A 15123-nucleotide genomic window follows, 5' to 3' on the forward strand; every position below is an offset into this window, starting at 1 on the left:
GGTCTCTTCTGTTTAAAAATTAGTTTTTTTCAAAATATCTTGACATAAGTATCCAGTTCGAGCTTTAAATGAACATGCTTCTTCATGCATAAATTATATTCTTAGTACTATTTGGATCTTATTTACCTATATAAATCATATGTTCCGTAGTAATTTACATGATAATCATTTTGACTAACAATCTCTGTATTCGATTGTTCTTGTTCTTGTTCTTGAATTCGTTTGCCAATAAGATTACGATGGTCATTATTTTATTCAATGTCTTTTTTGATATTGGTGACGAGCTCGAAGTTTTTAAATATAATCTCATGAAATTTTGATGTTTGCTGCTTTCCATGATTATAATGGCGATTAAGATTCATTTCTCGTTTTTAAAGAAGAGTGTGACGAGTGATGATAAATATTAACCTGGATCGTTTCTTTTTATCTAGTTTTGTATATGAGTATGTTTATTAGAATTTTCACAGGCATTATTATCCATTGTTGATTGAGTCGAAATTTCTAGAATCGTAAGTGATATTGATATCAACCAATTCTTTTACTATAAAATTATCGTATGAAACGGATTTTTTATTATTATTGTATTATATTTTGCTGCTTTATATTCATTTTTCTAAATTTTTTCATATAAACAATATTCTTTGATGAGTTCGTAATTTTTGTAGTAGTACTTAGTAGGTAACTTCAGTAGAAAGCTTGGTTGTAAATACATCATTGTTCTTATGTAACACTGAAGGCGTAATACCTTGACATTGACATTTGCCTCTAAATGTTGCACAACATTATTAATTGCTCTTATAACTTTCACCTACTCTTCTTCAGAATAAGATACTTATGTAATGCAGTTTTATTATATCATATATATAGTATATATATGTTTGAATTCTAATCAACTATCAGTATTTAAATTAAGTATTTGACTGTTATTTGATTTGTTGAAACTCATTCGTAATGCCAGTATCAGTTTCATCGTATAACATCTTATCAATGTTTTGTGCGACGATCAGATCAGAACTATACCCGTGTGTCGATATTTTTTGTGATGATATATGCTATATCAAGATTATCCAGAAACGAATAAATCATCTATTCAACGTTTGAAAAACCTAAAAAAACCTAATGATTTACCAATGTTTACTTCCATTCTCCAGAAACTGCATTTGACATAAGAATGATTCCAATGTGTCAATAAAGCAACTAATTTCTTCAATATGGAAGGTTGAAATGGTTAACTAAGCAAGTATTTCTCAATCTAAAAGCAAATTGAATGTCAAATTGGATTATAACTTTAGTTATGGGAATAGAAATTTCGGTGGTAAACAAAGTGAAATAATTTCTATGGGTTCTATGAGCACCTACCTATATTCATTTAAAAACGGACCAAAAACATTCAAATTAACATTAGAATGAAAAATATGATATCAAGAATTCTAAAGTAGTAGTTCCGTATTGGGTAAATACATATAAAAAAAAGATGAAAACCGTTCGATAATTGTAATTATTTGGGCCAGAAATTATATATAGCCATTTGAGATGGTGTGTTATCTTGGTATGAAATTCACCATGTTCTCTTTTATTAATACAACGAACTAAAGTCAGCAAAGAACAAACATTAATGAGGAGAATGGAAATATGAGGGTCCCAAAATTGTTCTCCATACTCATGGATAAGAAATTATTTGAAGCAATGGCGGCTAACATCCAATTTCTGTTCCCCCTTAACTTAATCTAACAAAATAAAATACAATTACCTATATTATACGAGGATGTATTGATATTTAGCTAGCTTAGACCATTTCCATGTATAAACAAAATATTGCGTTAGAAAAGTAAACCAGTGTTACGCTATAGGTTTAAGAGGTAATCAGATTTACGAAGATATGCTTAATACCCTTGGTGAGCAATGTCTTTCGTATGCGACCGTGAAAAATTGGACTACAAGTTTCAAAAGAGGTAAATTTAAGATCCTGACAATATTTTATCATACCGCCGAATTGGGCTAAAACGGATATCTGAAGCACTTAATATTTCATACGAACGCGTTCATCATATGTCATTCATCATATATAATTCACGTCAATTTGGACATGAGAAAAATTGCTGCAAAATGGATCCCCAAATGTTTGAATGTAGACTTCTTCAACCGAATTGTTACTACGGATAAGACTTGGGTACATTTCTACGATCCAGAAACATAGCAACAATGGATGGAATGGCGACACTCTGGTTCTCCAAGACCTAAGAAGTTTCGTGTCCAAAAATCTGCTAGAAAAGTTCTTGCTCCAATTTTTTGGAATTGCCATGGAGATTACTATTCGAAATTACTGACCACTCTACGGAAAAAATTGAGAGAGAAAAGTCGCGGAAAGTATCCAAAGGTATTTTGTTGTCATGTAAAAAATTTACGGTTTGAATTACTAGAACACCCCCTTATTTACCAGATTTGGCACCGTCCGACTATAATCTCTTTCCTCAACTGGAAAAAAAGTTTAAAAAATCGTAATTTTTTTTAACGAGGAGGTGATAAAAGCTGTGGAGGTCTGGTTTGCAGAGCAAGAAGAAACATTTTTTTAAAGTTCTAGTGACGTTGCAGGTTCACTGTAATAAATGTATCCAATTAAGAGGAGAATACAATATTTTGACATAGAAATTTTGTTTGGTTCTATAGTAGGCTAAGAATTTTTCCATATATCCTCGTATTCTATAACACTTTACTTCCCTACTATGTAAAAAGTGGAAACTTACCAAGGTCATGGTTATCAACATGGAATGTACGCTTGATTTCTTCCAAACTCATCTGTTTGTGGATCTGTAAGAGAATTAATAACTAGCTTTAATCGTCATTTTTCAGACAAGTGAGAAACACTTTGCTTTTTATGATAGTAATTTATCAATTCAAAGATATTGGATAGATTGCAAAATTAGAAACTGCTGTTTTGATTTTGGCATTATAAAAACATACAATGATATGTTAATCTGGATGCTTCTTAAACAGGTTTTATTGATTGTAACATCTTAAGTAAATATCATGAATATCAGTATTTTTGCATGATAGTTAATGTGTAGTTGAAAGATCTTTACAACATTTCGTAAAACATTTGGTTATAGTTATTCCAACTGTTAATGTCTTTGAATATTCACTCATATATATCTTGTTGATACTCTTTTTTTGCGAACAATATAAGTTTTTCAATTGCTTGTCATGGTACCAGTAGTATATTTATCCTATCTCCTTTTTACTTATGAACTACTATACCATGCATTTATATTGTGAGAGTTTCACGATGGTATCTGTCAGAACACTTATTTGGTTTTGATTAGAAAACGTATATTTTTAAAAACTTTCAGAATCACATAATATTTTCATTTATCTCCATATATAACTGAGCTGCTTGAAAGTAGTTCCCTGTTTTCGTAACTGCTTGAGAGGTTCTAAGTAACATCAAACAGAAGTCTATTCATTTTCCAGAAGTAATCATTTGAATGAGTTTCATTAAAAGTACTCAATGAACGGTAGTAATATGTTTATCTAGAGGTTCCCAATAATCTCATAATTAAAAAGAAATTCGAATGTATGATGATATCTCTCAAAATATTTTCTAGTAAATCCGTAGTACGTTGGTATCCATTTACAGTTGAGCTGGGTAATTCATCAAAGCTCGTATAATAGTTTATATCGAAATTTATTCAAATGAATCTACTACGTACTGAACATGTACTGTGACCTTAATGAATAAAAATGTAAGAAAACAAGGCTTGCTTATTCACTAGACCTTATTATGAGTTACATAATATGTAATATAACAGTATTTCATATTGGAATTTTTCTTCTAGCAAAACGTGTTATTTAATTCACTAAAATCAGAAGATTTTGATAAATCATGGCTTACAAGTAACGTTATTAATTTTCCAACGACGCGACATTCTGGTTCAACAAGCGTTACAACGTGCTGGGATTATATCGCAATAAATTCAATATATCAAGTACTAAGCTTCCGGAGCCTGAGAAGTTTTCTTCTATGACTTCCATTACTAATGAAGTATTCAGTATGTCATTTGCATTGATGTTTTCATTTTTCACAATATTCCCTAGTGGAACTATCAAAATAGTAATATACTTTTCTGGTTAGTCTGAACAGGTTTATGGATCTTATAGCATCCTAAGAAGAAGAGGTTACTAAGTTCTAATTTTTGGAACCGTTGGTGATATTCATACTAAGATACTACTGATTCTACCACTACACTAATACTCACAATGACCCTGTCTGACGCACGTTTCGATAACCAAGTTATCATCTTCAGAGTCTGAAGGTAAATTGTACAGTGTAATTGTGAGTGTTGGTGTAGTGTTACTTTAAACAGTTTATTCAGTAAGATGAGGTGAAATAGAGATCATAAGATTCAGCTAGCCCATTCCCTTTTACAATTATAGCTTGAACTCCTTTATAGGTAACAACGTTCATAATGAAATTAATCACGATGTTCGCGTTAAAGGTTAAAGTCCTATCTGAAAATCCAAACTATTGGAAGGACCGTCACAAATATTCTTCTTTTGATTAGTCATTTGTTCTCCTACTAAGTTATTTTATTAATTTGGGAACTCAGTGTAAACAGGGAGTCGGAGAGAATTTTCCTGCAACAATAGCGCGCCTTATTGGTTGAAATTTCAGTTTTTGCTTTTTTGGTCTTCTATTCCGGCTGTATTTTTGTTCTGGTGTAATGGTGTACCACAATGCTCCATGACTGATAGACATCTGTTCACAAAAGGTGTTGCAATTCACTGCAAGTATTTGTACATATCTATATATAGCATATCTTTTTATAGAGCCGGCAACGCCGTACATTTCTTTAATTCGTTTTCGAGGCGACATCGGCTAGGGTCAGGTAATCAGTATAATAAATGACTCGAAACTAGAAACTTCTTTTGTTTATAACCTAAATATCAAGTAATTCACAACGGTCCTTCGAGATAAAAAAATTAAATTTAACATACACTCGATTGATTGGAAATCTTTCACTTCGAGTATCTACATTTTTGGTCCGTTCGCAGCCGGATGAAACAGCAATATTTTTGGACCTTTCGCAGCCGGGTGAAACAGCAAATAAATTGTGATCAACTTCAATTTACGCATAATAGTTGCGTCTACACAACGTGCATTTGGTTTGGTATTGTTCCAATCTGGCGAATAACAAACACAACTCGCTTGTCGCAGCCAGCTATCACATAAAACTACAAGGTCAGTGCTTTCCTATTTTTTGCTGACTCCTTTATGTTTACGATTTTATGCATGCCTTCGATCTGAGCGGAAAACAATACTGTTTTTTGTTACTAATTCTATTCAATTCAGGCATTTTTTCTAAAACTTGAAATAAATAAACACAAAATGTCGAACCTTCGAGAACTTTTGATAAAAAGAGCATCCATTAAAGGTAGCTTAACTCGATTTAAAAATTTTTATGACAAATTAGATACCGACAATCCAGATATACTTCAGTTAGAAATACGTTTAAATAAATTAGAAATTAATTGGGAACAATTTTGCGACATTCAAAGTCAAATTGAGGTACTTGAAGATAATTTCGAGACTGAAAATTTAGAAAGACAAAATTTTGAAGATGAATACTATAATTGCATATCTCTTGCCAAAGGTTTAATTGATTCAAACAGACAGGAAATTCGTAAATCATCATCATCTGGCAGTTCATTACGTTCAAATAAATTAAGTAACGTTAAGCTACCTACTATAAATTTACCATGTTTTGACGGAAATTACAGTCAGTGGCTTATTTTAAAGATACATTTAAATCAATAATTCACAACAATTCGGACATATCTGAAATTCAAAAATTTATCATTAAAGGGCGAGGCAGCAGACATAATACATTCCTTGGAAATATCCGCAGCAAATTATGATATCCGTTGGAAGCTACTCACAGAAAGATTCGAAAATAAAGTTCTTTTAGTTAATAACCATGTAAAAGCTATTTTTAATTTACCCGCGGTAAACAAAGAATCATATTTCGCCTTACGACAGCTATTTGACGGTTTCATTAAGCATACAAGAGCATTAGAAGTTCTTGAACAACCCGTAAAACATTGGGATACGTTATTAATATACATAATTTCAAATAAACTAGACTCCATTACGCGCCGCGATTGGGAGAAAAAACAAAAGGCTGAACCTTTACCGTCGCTAACTGAATTAACGACATTTTTAAGAGAAAAATGCGCATTTCTGGAAAGGATATCACCATCAACGTCATATGATAAAAATATAAAATGGAAAGCTTTCATATCAAATGAAAACTTAACGTGTAGTCTATGTAAAATGAATCATCAACTGCAAATTTGCCCAGAATTTATTAAACTAACACCAAATAAACGATTCAATGTAGTTAAAGAGCATCGTCTTTGTACTAATTGCCTATATAATAATATATATATATAAATATATATATATATATATATATATATATATATATATATATATATATATATATATATATATATATATATATATATATATAATATATAATATAATAAGTCTAACCACAAAAATGCCGATTGTCGCAGTAACTCGAACTGTAAAGGTTGTCAAAAGCGTCATCATAGTTTATTACACTTCGAAAATATACAGGGTGAGTCAAATGCAACAACAACAAGCCGACAAACTAATTCGAGGGAAAACAAATCTGAAAATCAAACTGTAGTAGTTCATACAAGTGTAAATACGAGTCAAGTTCTTCTATCTACAGCACTAATCAAGGTACTAGATGTATACGGAAATGCTCGCATATGTCGCGTTTTGCTTGATTCGGGTTCGCAATCTAACTTCATCACACAAAACCTTGTAAACCAGTTAAAGATCGAATAATCAAAAATAAACATGGCCGTTTCCGGTTTAAATAATTCGTGCAGTCAAATTAAATATTCGTCAGATGTAAACATACGTTCAAATATTAACTCAATAGAATTTAAAATAAATTGTTTAATAATACCACAAATTACAGATAAATTACCAGCATTTTCATTTGATGAAAATATTCTGGATATACCAAAAAATGTAACGCTAGCGGATCCAAACTTTAACGAATCAAGTCAAGAGAAAATGCTGGTGGGCGCCAGCTTATTTTGGAAATTATTACGAATTGAACAAATATCACTAGGTCACAATAATCCAGTCCTACAAAAAACGTTGTTTGGGTCGATTATCTCAGGCGAGATTCCACAAACTATTGCAAATTACTTAACGCGTTGCAACTTCATTTCAAATTCGGAAATTGACAACCAATTGAAGAAATTTTGGCAAATTGAAGAATATGAAAATGCTCCAGTTTCATCTAATGATGTAGAAATCGAAGCTCTATTTAAAACAACAACACAACGTGCAGAAGATGGACGTTTTATTGTTAGATTGCCGCTAAAACTCCCTAGTAATCTATTAGGCGAATCAAAGAATATTGCGGTGAAACGTTTACATTCTATGGAAAATAAATTAAAGGGTAACGATAATTTGAAACAGCAGTATGGTCAATTCATGAGTGAATACATTGAATTAAATCATATGTCAAAATTGCAAAACAAACGTGATGAAAACGATGGCTATTTTATACCACATCATTTCGTAAAGAAAGAATCAAGTGTAACTACTAAATTACGAGTCGTGTTCGACGCATCGTGCAAAACTGATTCCCGGTATTCATTGAACGATTTACAGTTTGTAGGGCCCACAATTCAGCACGATTTATTCTCGATAATCACTAGATTTCGTACACATAAATTTGTTCTAGCAGGTACGAAAATGTATCGCCAAATTTTAATACATCCTGATGATACAAAATTACAAAAAATCTGGTGGCGTACAGATACAACAAAATCAATCGAACAGTATGAGCTGAACACAGTAACGTATGGTACAGCGTCTGCGCCCTTTCTAGCCATTCGGTGTCTTCACGAACTGGCTTATCAACATATAGAAACTTACCCCATTGCAAGCAAAATCATTTTAAATGATTTTTATGTCGACGACCTTTTAACAGGTTCAGATGACTTGGAGGAATTACATACTTTATATCACGAAATAAGTTTAATATTGAAATCAGGACAATTCTCATTGAATAAGTGGGTTTCAAATAGTAATAAAATATTAGAAAATATTTACAATTCACAGTCAGATGTTATACTGAATATTGGCAAGGAAAATGAAACACACACTTTGGGATTACTATGGCATTCTAACTCGGACACGTTAAGTTACACGATACGGGAATTTAATAACCAAAGGTTGATTAACAAGCGCACAATACTGTCAGTAATAGCTCAAATATATGACCCTCTAGGACTACTTGGACCAGTAATCATAATTGCAAAAATTCTGCTTCAAAAATTATGGCTACAAAAAATTGATTGGGATAGTGAATTACCCACAATTATTTTGAATGAGTGGCAAACATTTTACAATCAATTACATCACTTACGGAATATTCATATCCCTCGTCATCTCTTATGCGAGAACGTAGTGCTAATACAATTACATGGATTTGCTGACGCATCCAAAACTTCTTATGGTGCCTGCCTATATTTGCGTTCTATAGATAATATTGAAAATTGTCAAATCAACTTATTTTGCGCAAAGTCAAAGGTAGCTCCGTTAAAATTGGTCACAATGCCGCGATTGGAATTATGCGCAGCTCTTCTGCTGGCGAGACTTGTTAATAAAGTCAAATCGTCATTACAATTTCCAATCAATAGAACATGTTTATGGAGTGATTCCACGATCACGCTCCATTGGATAAAGTCTATACCAAGTACTTGGAAGGTATTCGTTGCCAACCGGGTAGAAGAAATTCAAAATCTGACTAATAAAACCGATTGGAGGTATATAAATACTTTGTCTAATCCCGCGGATATAATATCCAGAGGCGTATATCCTGAAAATTTAAAAAATTTACAATTATGGTGGTCAGGTCCTGAGTGGCTACAGTTACCAGAAGATAAGTGGCCTATCGACATAACAAATGACATAAACTCAAATTATTCGCAAGAAATCAAAGTAGAATTGCAAAGTAAACCTGCAAGGGCTTTAGTAGCGATCGACAGTTTGAATCTATTCAATAAATACTGCAAATTGACTAAACTACAACGTGTAGTAGCATACATATTGAGATTTCGAAGCAACACATTAAATATGACGGAGCATAAGGAGTACGTTCCTTTAACTTGTCAAGAATTAGAAAATTCGTTAAAAACATTAATTAAAATCTTTCAAATTCAAACGTTTTGTACTGAAATATCCGATATACGACAAACCAATACAGTAAGTAAAGGAAGTAACTTGTTACAACTAAACCCATTTTTAGACAGCGAGGGCATCCTCAGAGTTGGCGGGAGATTAACAAAATCAAATTTCAACTTTGACAAAAAATTTCCGCTAATACTTTGTGGCAAACATACTCTATCAAAATTAACCGTACAATATGAACATATCCGTTTATTGCACGCGGGTCCACAACAAGTTTTAGCATCTTTACGCGAACGATATTGGATAATATCGGCGCGTAATCTAATAAAAAAAACTATTCACAATTGTGTCACGTGCTTCCGAGTAAAACCAAAGGCACTAAATTATTTAATGGGTGATTTACCAGATATTCGAGTAACTCCAAGCAGATCGTTTTTAAACTGTGGCATAGATTATTGCGGTCCATTCAAATTAAGAGATCGGAAAACTCGAAAATTTAATGTAACTAAGGGATATATTTGTCTGTTTGTCTGTCTGTCTACGAAAGCGATACATTTAGAGGTTACTAGCGATTTAAGTACAGACTCATTTTTCGCTGCATTACATCGCTTCATGTCAAGACGTGGTAAATGTGTAAATATCTATTCTGATAATGCTAAAACTTACGTTGGCGCTAATGCTGAAATACAAAAATTCTTAAAATCAGCTGAAGGCCAGGTCTTAACTGAAATGGGACAACAAGGAATTAATTGGCATTTTATCCCGCCCAGATCTCCAAATTTCGGAGGCATTTGGGAAGCTGGAGTGAAATCAACGAAATATTATATAAAACGTGTCATTGGAGAATCAATACTCACTTATGAAGAATTCAGTACGGTACTCGCGCAGATCGAGGCATGTTTAAACTCACGACCACTCTACCCTCTTTCCTGTGACCCTACTGATCTTAACCCTATAACCCCAGCACATTTTTTGATCGGAGAAGGTCTTACGGCTTTACCAACACCAAATTGTACTATCGTGAAGGAGTCATTGTTATCGAGACTAAGGCGCTGCAATAAAATGACTCAAAACTTTTGGACACGCTGGTCCAAAGAATACATATCAGAACTCCAAGTCAGGAGGAAGTGGAAACATCATTACCCAAATTTTCTAAAACCTGGAATACTTGTCCTTATAAAGGATGATCATCTACCACCTCTTCAATGGAGTCTGGGCAGAATCGTCGAACTTCACCCAGGAAGTGACTGAATAACGAGAGTGGTAATGGTGAAAACAGTGAATGCAGTGTTAAAAAGGCCTGTCTCAAAAATATGTGTTTTACCTAATGAAGGAATTTAATTTTAGTTGGATTCGTATGTATAAACATATTTTTTGTTACTTTATTTATATATTTGTTAATTTCACTTATCTTCAAAGTTTTTTTTTGGATTCGAATGTATAAACATATTATTGTTAATTTATTAATGTATTTGTTAATTTTACTTATCTTGAAAGTTTAATACCAAACCTTTCAAAGGGGGCGGCATGTTGCAGTTCACTGCAAGTATTTGTACATATCTATATATAGTATATCTTTTTATAGAGCCGACAACGCCGTACATTTCTTTAATTCGTTTACGAGGCGACATCGGCTAGGATCAGGTAATCAGTATAATAAATTACTCGAAACTAGAAACTTCTTTTGTTTATAACCTAAATATCAAGTAATTCACAACGGTCCTTCGAGATAAAAAAATTAAATTTAACATACACTCGATTGATTGGAAATCTTTCACTTCGACTATCACCAAAAGGAAATAGTTATAGGTGGCAACATAAAGATAGAAAAACATAAAACTACATGGAAAGTGGAAGAGATCTTTAAATAATGTAAGAGTAATGAGGAGAGCAAACTGCATGTTTGATCATGAGCTAATCACAGCAAAATTAAAATTTAATTTAAGAGCGAACATGGAAATAAAAAAAATAGCATGAAGGAAATGGAAATACCTGATGTACTGAACAATTACAAGAAAAAATTGGAAAGGCATATGTATGACAAATTACGATGTAAACGACGTATGGAAACCATATAAAGTCACATTTAAAGAGAATACAGCACAACAATGGGGTTGAAAAAACAAGAAAAACCAACCGTGGATAACTGCTAACTGGAAAGAAGAAGGCCAGGATAACAAAAAAAATATTTAAAAACGAAATTTTCTGAGATTTTCCATTGACAATAGTTCGTAGTTGTGGACTAATTTTACTTGTACCAATTATTAAAACAGATTTAAGATGCTCATCAGTTAATTTAGACATTTTTTGTGTACTTCATTTTGGAGAAAGTCTTCTCACATAAATAAGTAGTACCAAAAAAACAGAAAACAGCCCAGCCCACAAGCAAATTTATGCAAATTATCAAATTGTGTCAGTGGAAGACTCTTATAAAATTCTAGCAAAGATGAGTTTTGATATTTGTTCTTAATTATATCACTGCACTGTAGATCAATCATTTCCATTTGAAGTTCCGGAGCCAGGGTTTTAATGTCAGTATCAAAAGGATTCTGAAAAATCTTAATTTGATTCGCAATGGCATCAAAGTCCGAGAAACGAGTATCAAAATTTATTTTCAAAGTACTCAAAGTTTCGATTGCAAAATCGATAGGAAACTCAGTCTCAGTGGTGTGGCTGAATATGAACTTGAATCACAAGTTTTAAAATGTGAAAAACATTTACTTCGTAGTTGTGATTGAAACAGTATCAATTTCTTCCGGAATGATTTGATATTAGTGTATAAATCAGGAAAATGCTGGTTTTCTCCTTGCAATCTCAAATTCAGTTCGTTTACATGTTTTGTCAAATCAACATAGAATGCTGACTTCCACAGCCATGCGTTGTTTTGTAATTCAGTAAGAGGGCTATTCAAAAAAATTTCGATTATGCTCGAAGTTCAAAAAAGCGCTGAAGGACTTTCCCACAACTATGCCAACATACGGCAGTATGATAAGGTAAGTCATTTTCTCCAATCTCAATAAATTGTCGGTGATTCATCCCAAAAGATCTGATAAAATTAACAATTGATATTACTGGTTTCAGAACTTCAGACATATTTAAACATTTTCCGCACAAAGACTGTTGATGAATGATACAATGTAAGACTAATGGTTTTAAACCACCGTCATTTTCTACAGCCTTTGACACAAGAGTGACCACTCCTTTATCTTTCCCACTCATGTTTTTCCATCGAAGATTCTTTTGATTAATGGCCATTTCAACTCCTTTAAAAATATCTGTACCAGTAGTTGTCCCATGAATACTATACATATCAAGAAGTTCTTTTATCTACTCCTCGAATATAAATCAACACCTGAGCAGTATCTGACACATCCATTGACTTATCCAAAGCCAAAGAAAACATGTCCATTTTTGTCGAACAGCTGAGAGGATATATTTTCAGCGATGTTTTCTACCCTTCGAGCCACAGTGTTTGCTGATATACTGACAGTTTTTAATAAATTTACCTTTTCAGGGCACATTTCTTCGGCTACTGACTTTATGCATTCATTGATCATTTCTCCATCGGTGAATGGTTTTCCACGTTTTGCAATTTCAAGAGCCACACGAAAGCTGGCAAGAGTTGCAGCCTCTTGTTCTGTCTGCAAACTTCCCGTATATTTTGAGTAATTTTGAAAATGTTTTGTTTCATAATGACGTTTAATGTTATATTCTTTGAGAACAGCTATGCTTTCATTGCAAATCAAACATAGTGCCTTGTTACTGGACTCAATTACGAAATACTGAATCGCTTCTTTTTCATACTACTAAATCCGCTTGTGTCCACCAGATGTCGTGTCACGTTACTCCTCATGGCTCGTACTCTACGACCAATCTAGAAATTACAGATAATGACAGGAAAATTAATAAAATGCAGTGTTGCCGTTTTGCGGACTTTAGTCCGATTTGCAGCCTTTTTTAAACGTTGTGTACTTTTTCGGACCTTCATTTTCATCAGTGGACTATTTCACTTTTTACCACCGGCAACAATGATAATATAATTTTGGTCAACTGAACTTACTGGAGTAATCAGTATGGCCCTAAGGATGGAAAATTTGGAGACCCCTGGTTTAAAGTATACTCTTCAACAATAATCTCTAGAACAACAAAACTAAGACTGTTTCAGAACAATGTGAAATCTTTTTTGTAATATGAGGCCGAAACTTGGACATATGATAGAAAATTCTTATGAGTTATTTATAAAATTCTCTGGACAAATAAAATAAGTAATCAACACCTTTGGAACATAACGATAGAAAAAGAAATAGGGTCTTGAGTCAAGTAGTCTGGGATACCGAAACAGTCTTTAAGTGCCTCTAGGATGTCCACTCAGCTGGCCGAGTTGAAGACATTCCTTATGTCTTGTGTTGATAGCATCACTATTGGTCGCGCCGCGTGACAGTGTCTGCCCAGGTGTAGACCACCTTCTGGTATACTCCGGTTCTTAATAGATCCTTTTTGAAGCCGAATTGCAGGTCTGAAATGTCACCTTCTTTTTGTATTCTGTATGTAGCTCTCGGTATTCCTTAGAAATAAGAACTAGTCTTTCTATCTTCTACCGGTCACTGAAGGTGACTGACTCCAGCGTCAGTTTGACCATTAGTCGAATAATTTCGGCCGGTTTCCCCTCTGGGCCGGTGCCTAACCAGTTTGCATCGCGTTTGATGCCCTCATGAGTTCTTCTAGAGTGAAGGTGAGGGCAGTTGTAGTCCCAGTATAGCTAACTGCGTTTGTCCGTATAGGGTGTGTCGGGAAAAGTGCATCAAAGATCCGTCCTATCGTTTGGACATTTTAGAGGTCTGGCTAAGGATCGATTCTCGAGTTTGCCAGTAACTATCTCATATCCGGTTCCTCAGGGGTCCTTGTTCACCTCTTCACAAATGTCTTTTCATCATCGCGTTTTCGTATAGCGTTAATAAGTGTTTTGCGACCTGTAGGTAGCTTGGAGATTATCCCTTTCGGATGCTTCTCGTGCCCTCGTAGCTTGTCGTTGGCTTACCAGTCAAGCTCTACGCAGTTCAGCTATTTTGTCTGTTCACCAGTATTGAGGTCGTCTTTGACTTATCTGTCGGGTTTTTAGCATTGTATCATCGCATAGTCGCTGTGTTAGTATAACCGTTTCATCTGCTAGTTTTTCTGCCATCCGCCGCGCCGGCCAGTCAGCCCAGCCGGGATATTGGCAATTGGAGCCGGTGCAGTCATTAGTTTATCAGAGAATTTCTGTAGGTCTAATTTTTTAAGGTTCCATCGCGATGTCTGTTGGGTCCTCGTAGGAAATGTACTGGTGGTCACTGGCAATATAGTCATCGGAAACTCGCTATCCCTTAATTTACGGTAATATTCTCTCTGAGGTCAACATATTAGTAAGTATTGAGCACTCAAACCCCAGTCTCTGGAACGTTGGAGTGTTTCCCATATTTGTCACCACAAGATCTAGTCTAGCGACTATTTCCAGAATCCAGAATTAGTCGACCGCGTCTGTTAGTTTGCGTTATTCTCCAATCTGTTGCTCTTGCATTGAAGTATCCCGCGACTACGACGTCTCCAGGTATATATCTGATTCTGTTCTCCACCTTCCTTTCGAATTCAGTTGCGGAGCAGTTGGGAGTCAGTCAGACATTGACGTGACAGTTATTTTTTGTACAGTTCATATAGAATCAGAATATCTGCGTCGGATTCGTCAGCTATCCGTGGTAATAGCATTAACAATTTTGCTTGAATTATCTGGACAATCGTCCCGCCCGTCTCTTGCGCTCCTCCAATGAAGATCGGAAAACCGCACACCTTTCAGAACACGCAAAATGTGCCGCGTCGCCATGCCCGGCCTCGGTGCACAGGGGACG

The 15123-nt window shown here is 34.3% G+C and overlaps 1 protein-coding gene across 4 annotated transcripts in view; it reads right to left on the reverse strand.

Moving 5' to 3' along the window:
• The window catches only part of LOC130448956 (A disintegrin and metalloproteinase with thrombospondin motifs like), a 140526-nt gene that overhangs the window by 97407 nt on the left and 27996 nt on the right, over positions 1 to 15123 (reverse strand). For all 4 annotated transcript variants that reach the window (XM_056786570.1, XM_056786571.1, XM_056786568.1 and 1 more), the window contains exon 3: positions 2745 to 2808. In XM_056786570.1, the coding sequence (XP_056642548.1) occupies positions 2745 to 2808 (64 nt within the window). The remainder of the gene's footprint in view (positions 1 to 2744; positions 2809 to 15123) is intronic.

The sequence above is a fragment of the Diorhabda sublineata genome, chromosome 9 (assembly GCF_026230105.1).
Source record: "Diorhabda sublineata isolate icDioSubl1.1 chromosome 9, icDioSubl1.1, whole genome shotgun sequence".
NCBI classification, from domain to species: domain Eukaryota; kingdom Metazoa; phylum Arthropoda; class Insecta; order Coleoptera; family Chrysomelidae; genus Diorhabda; species Diorhabda sublineata.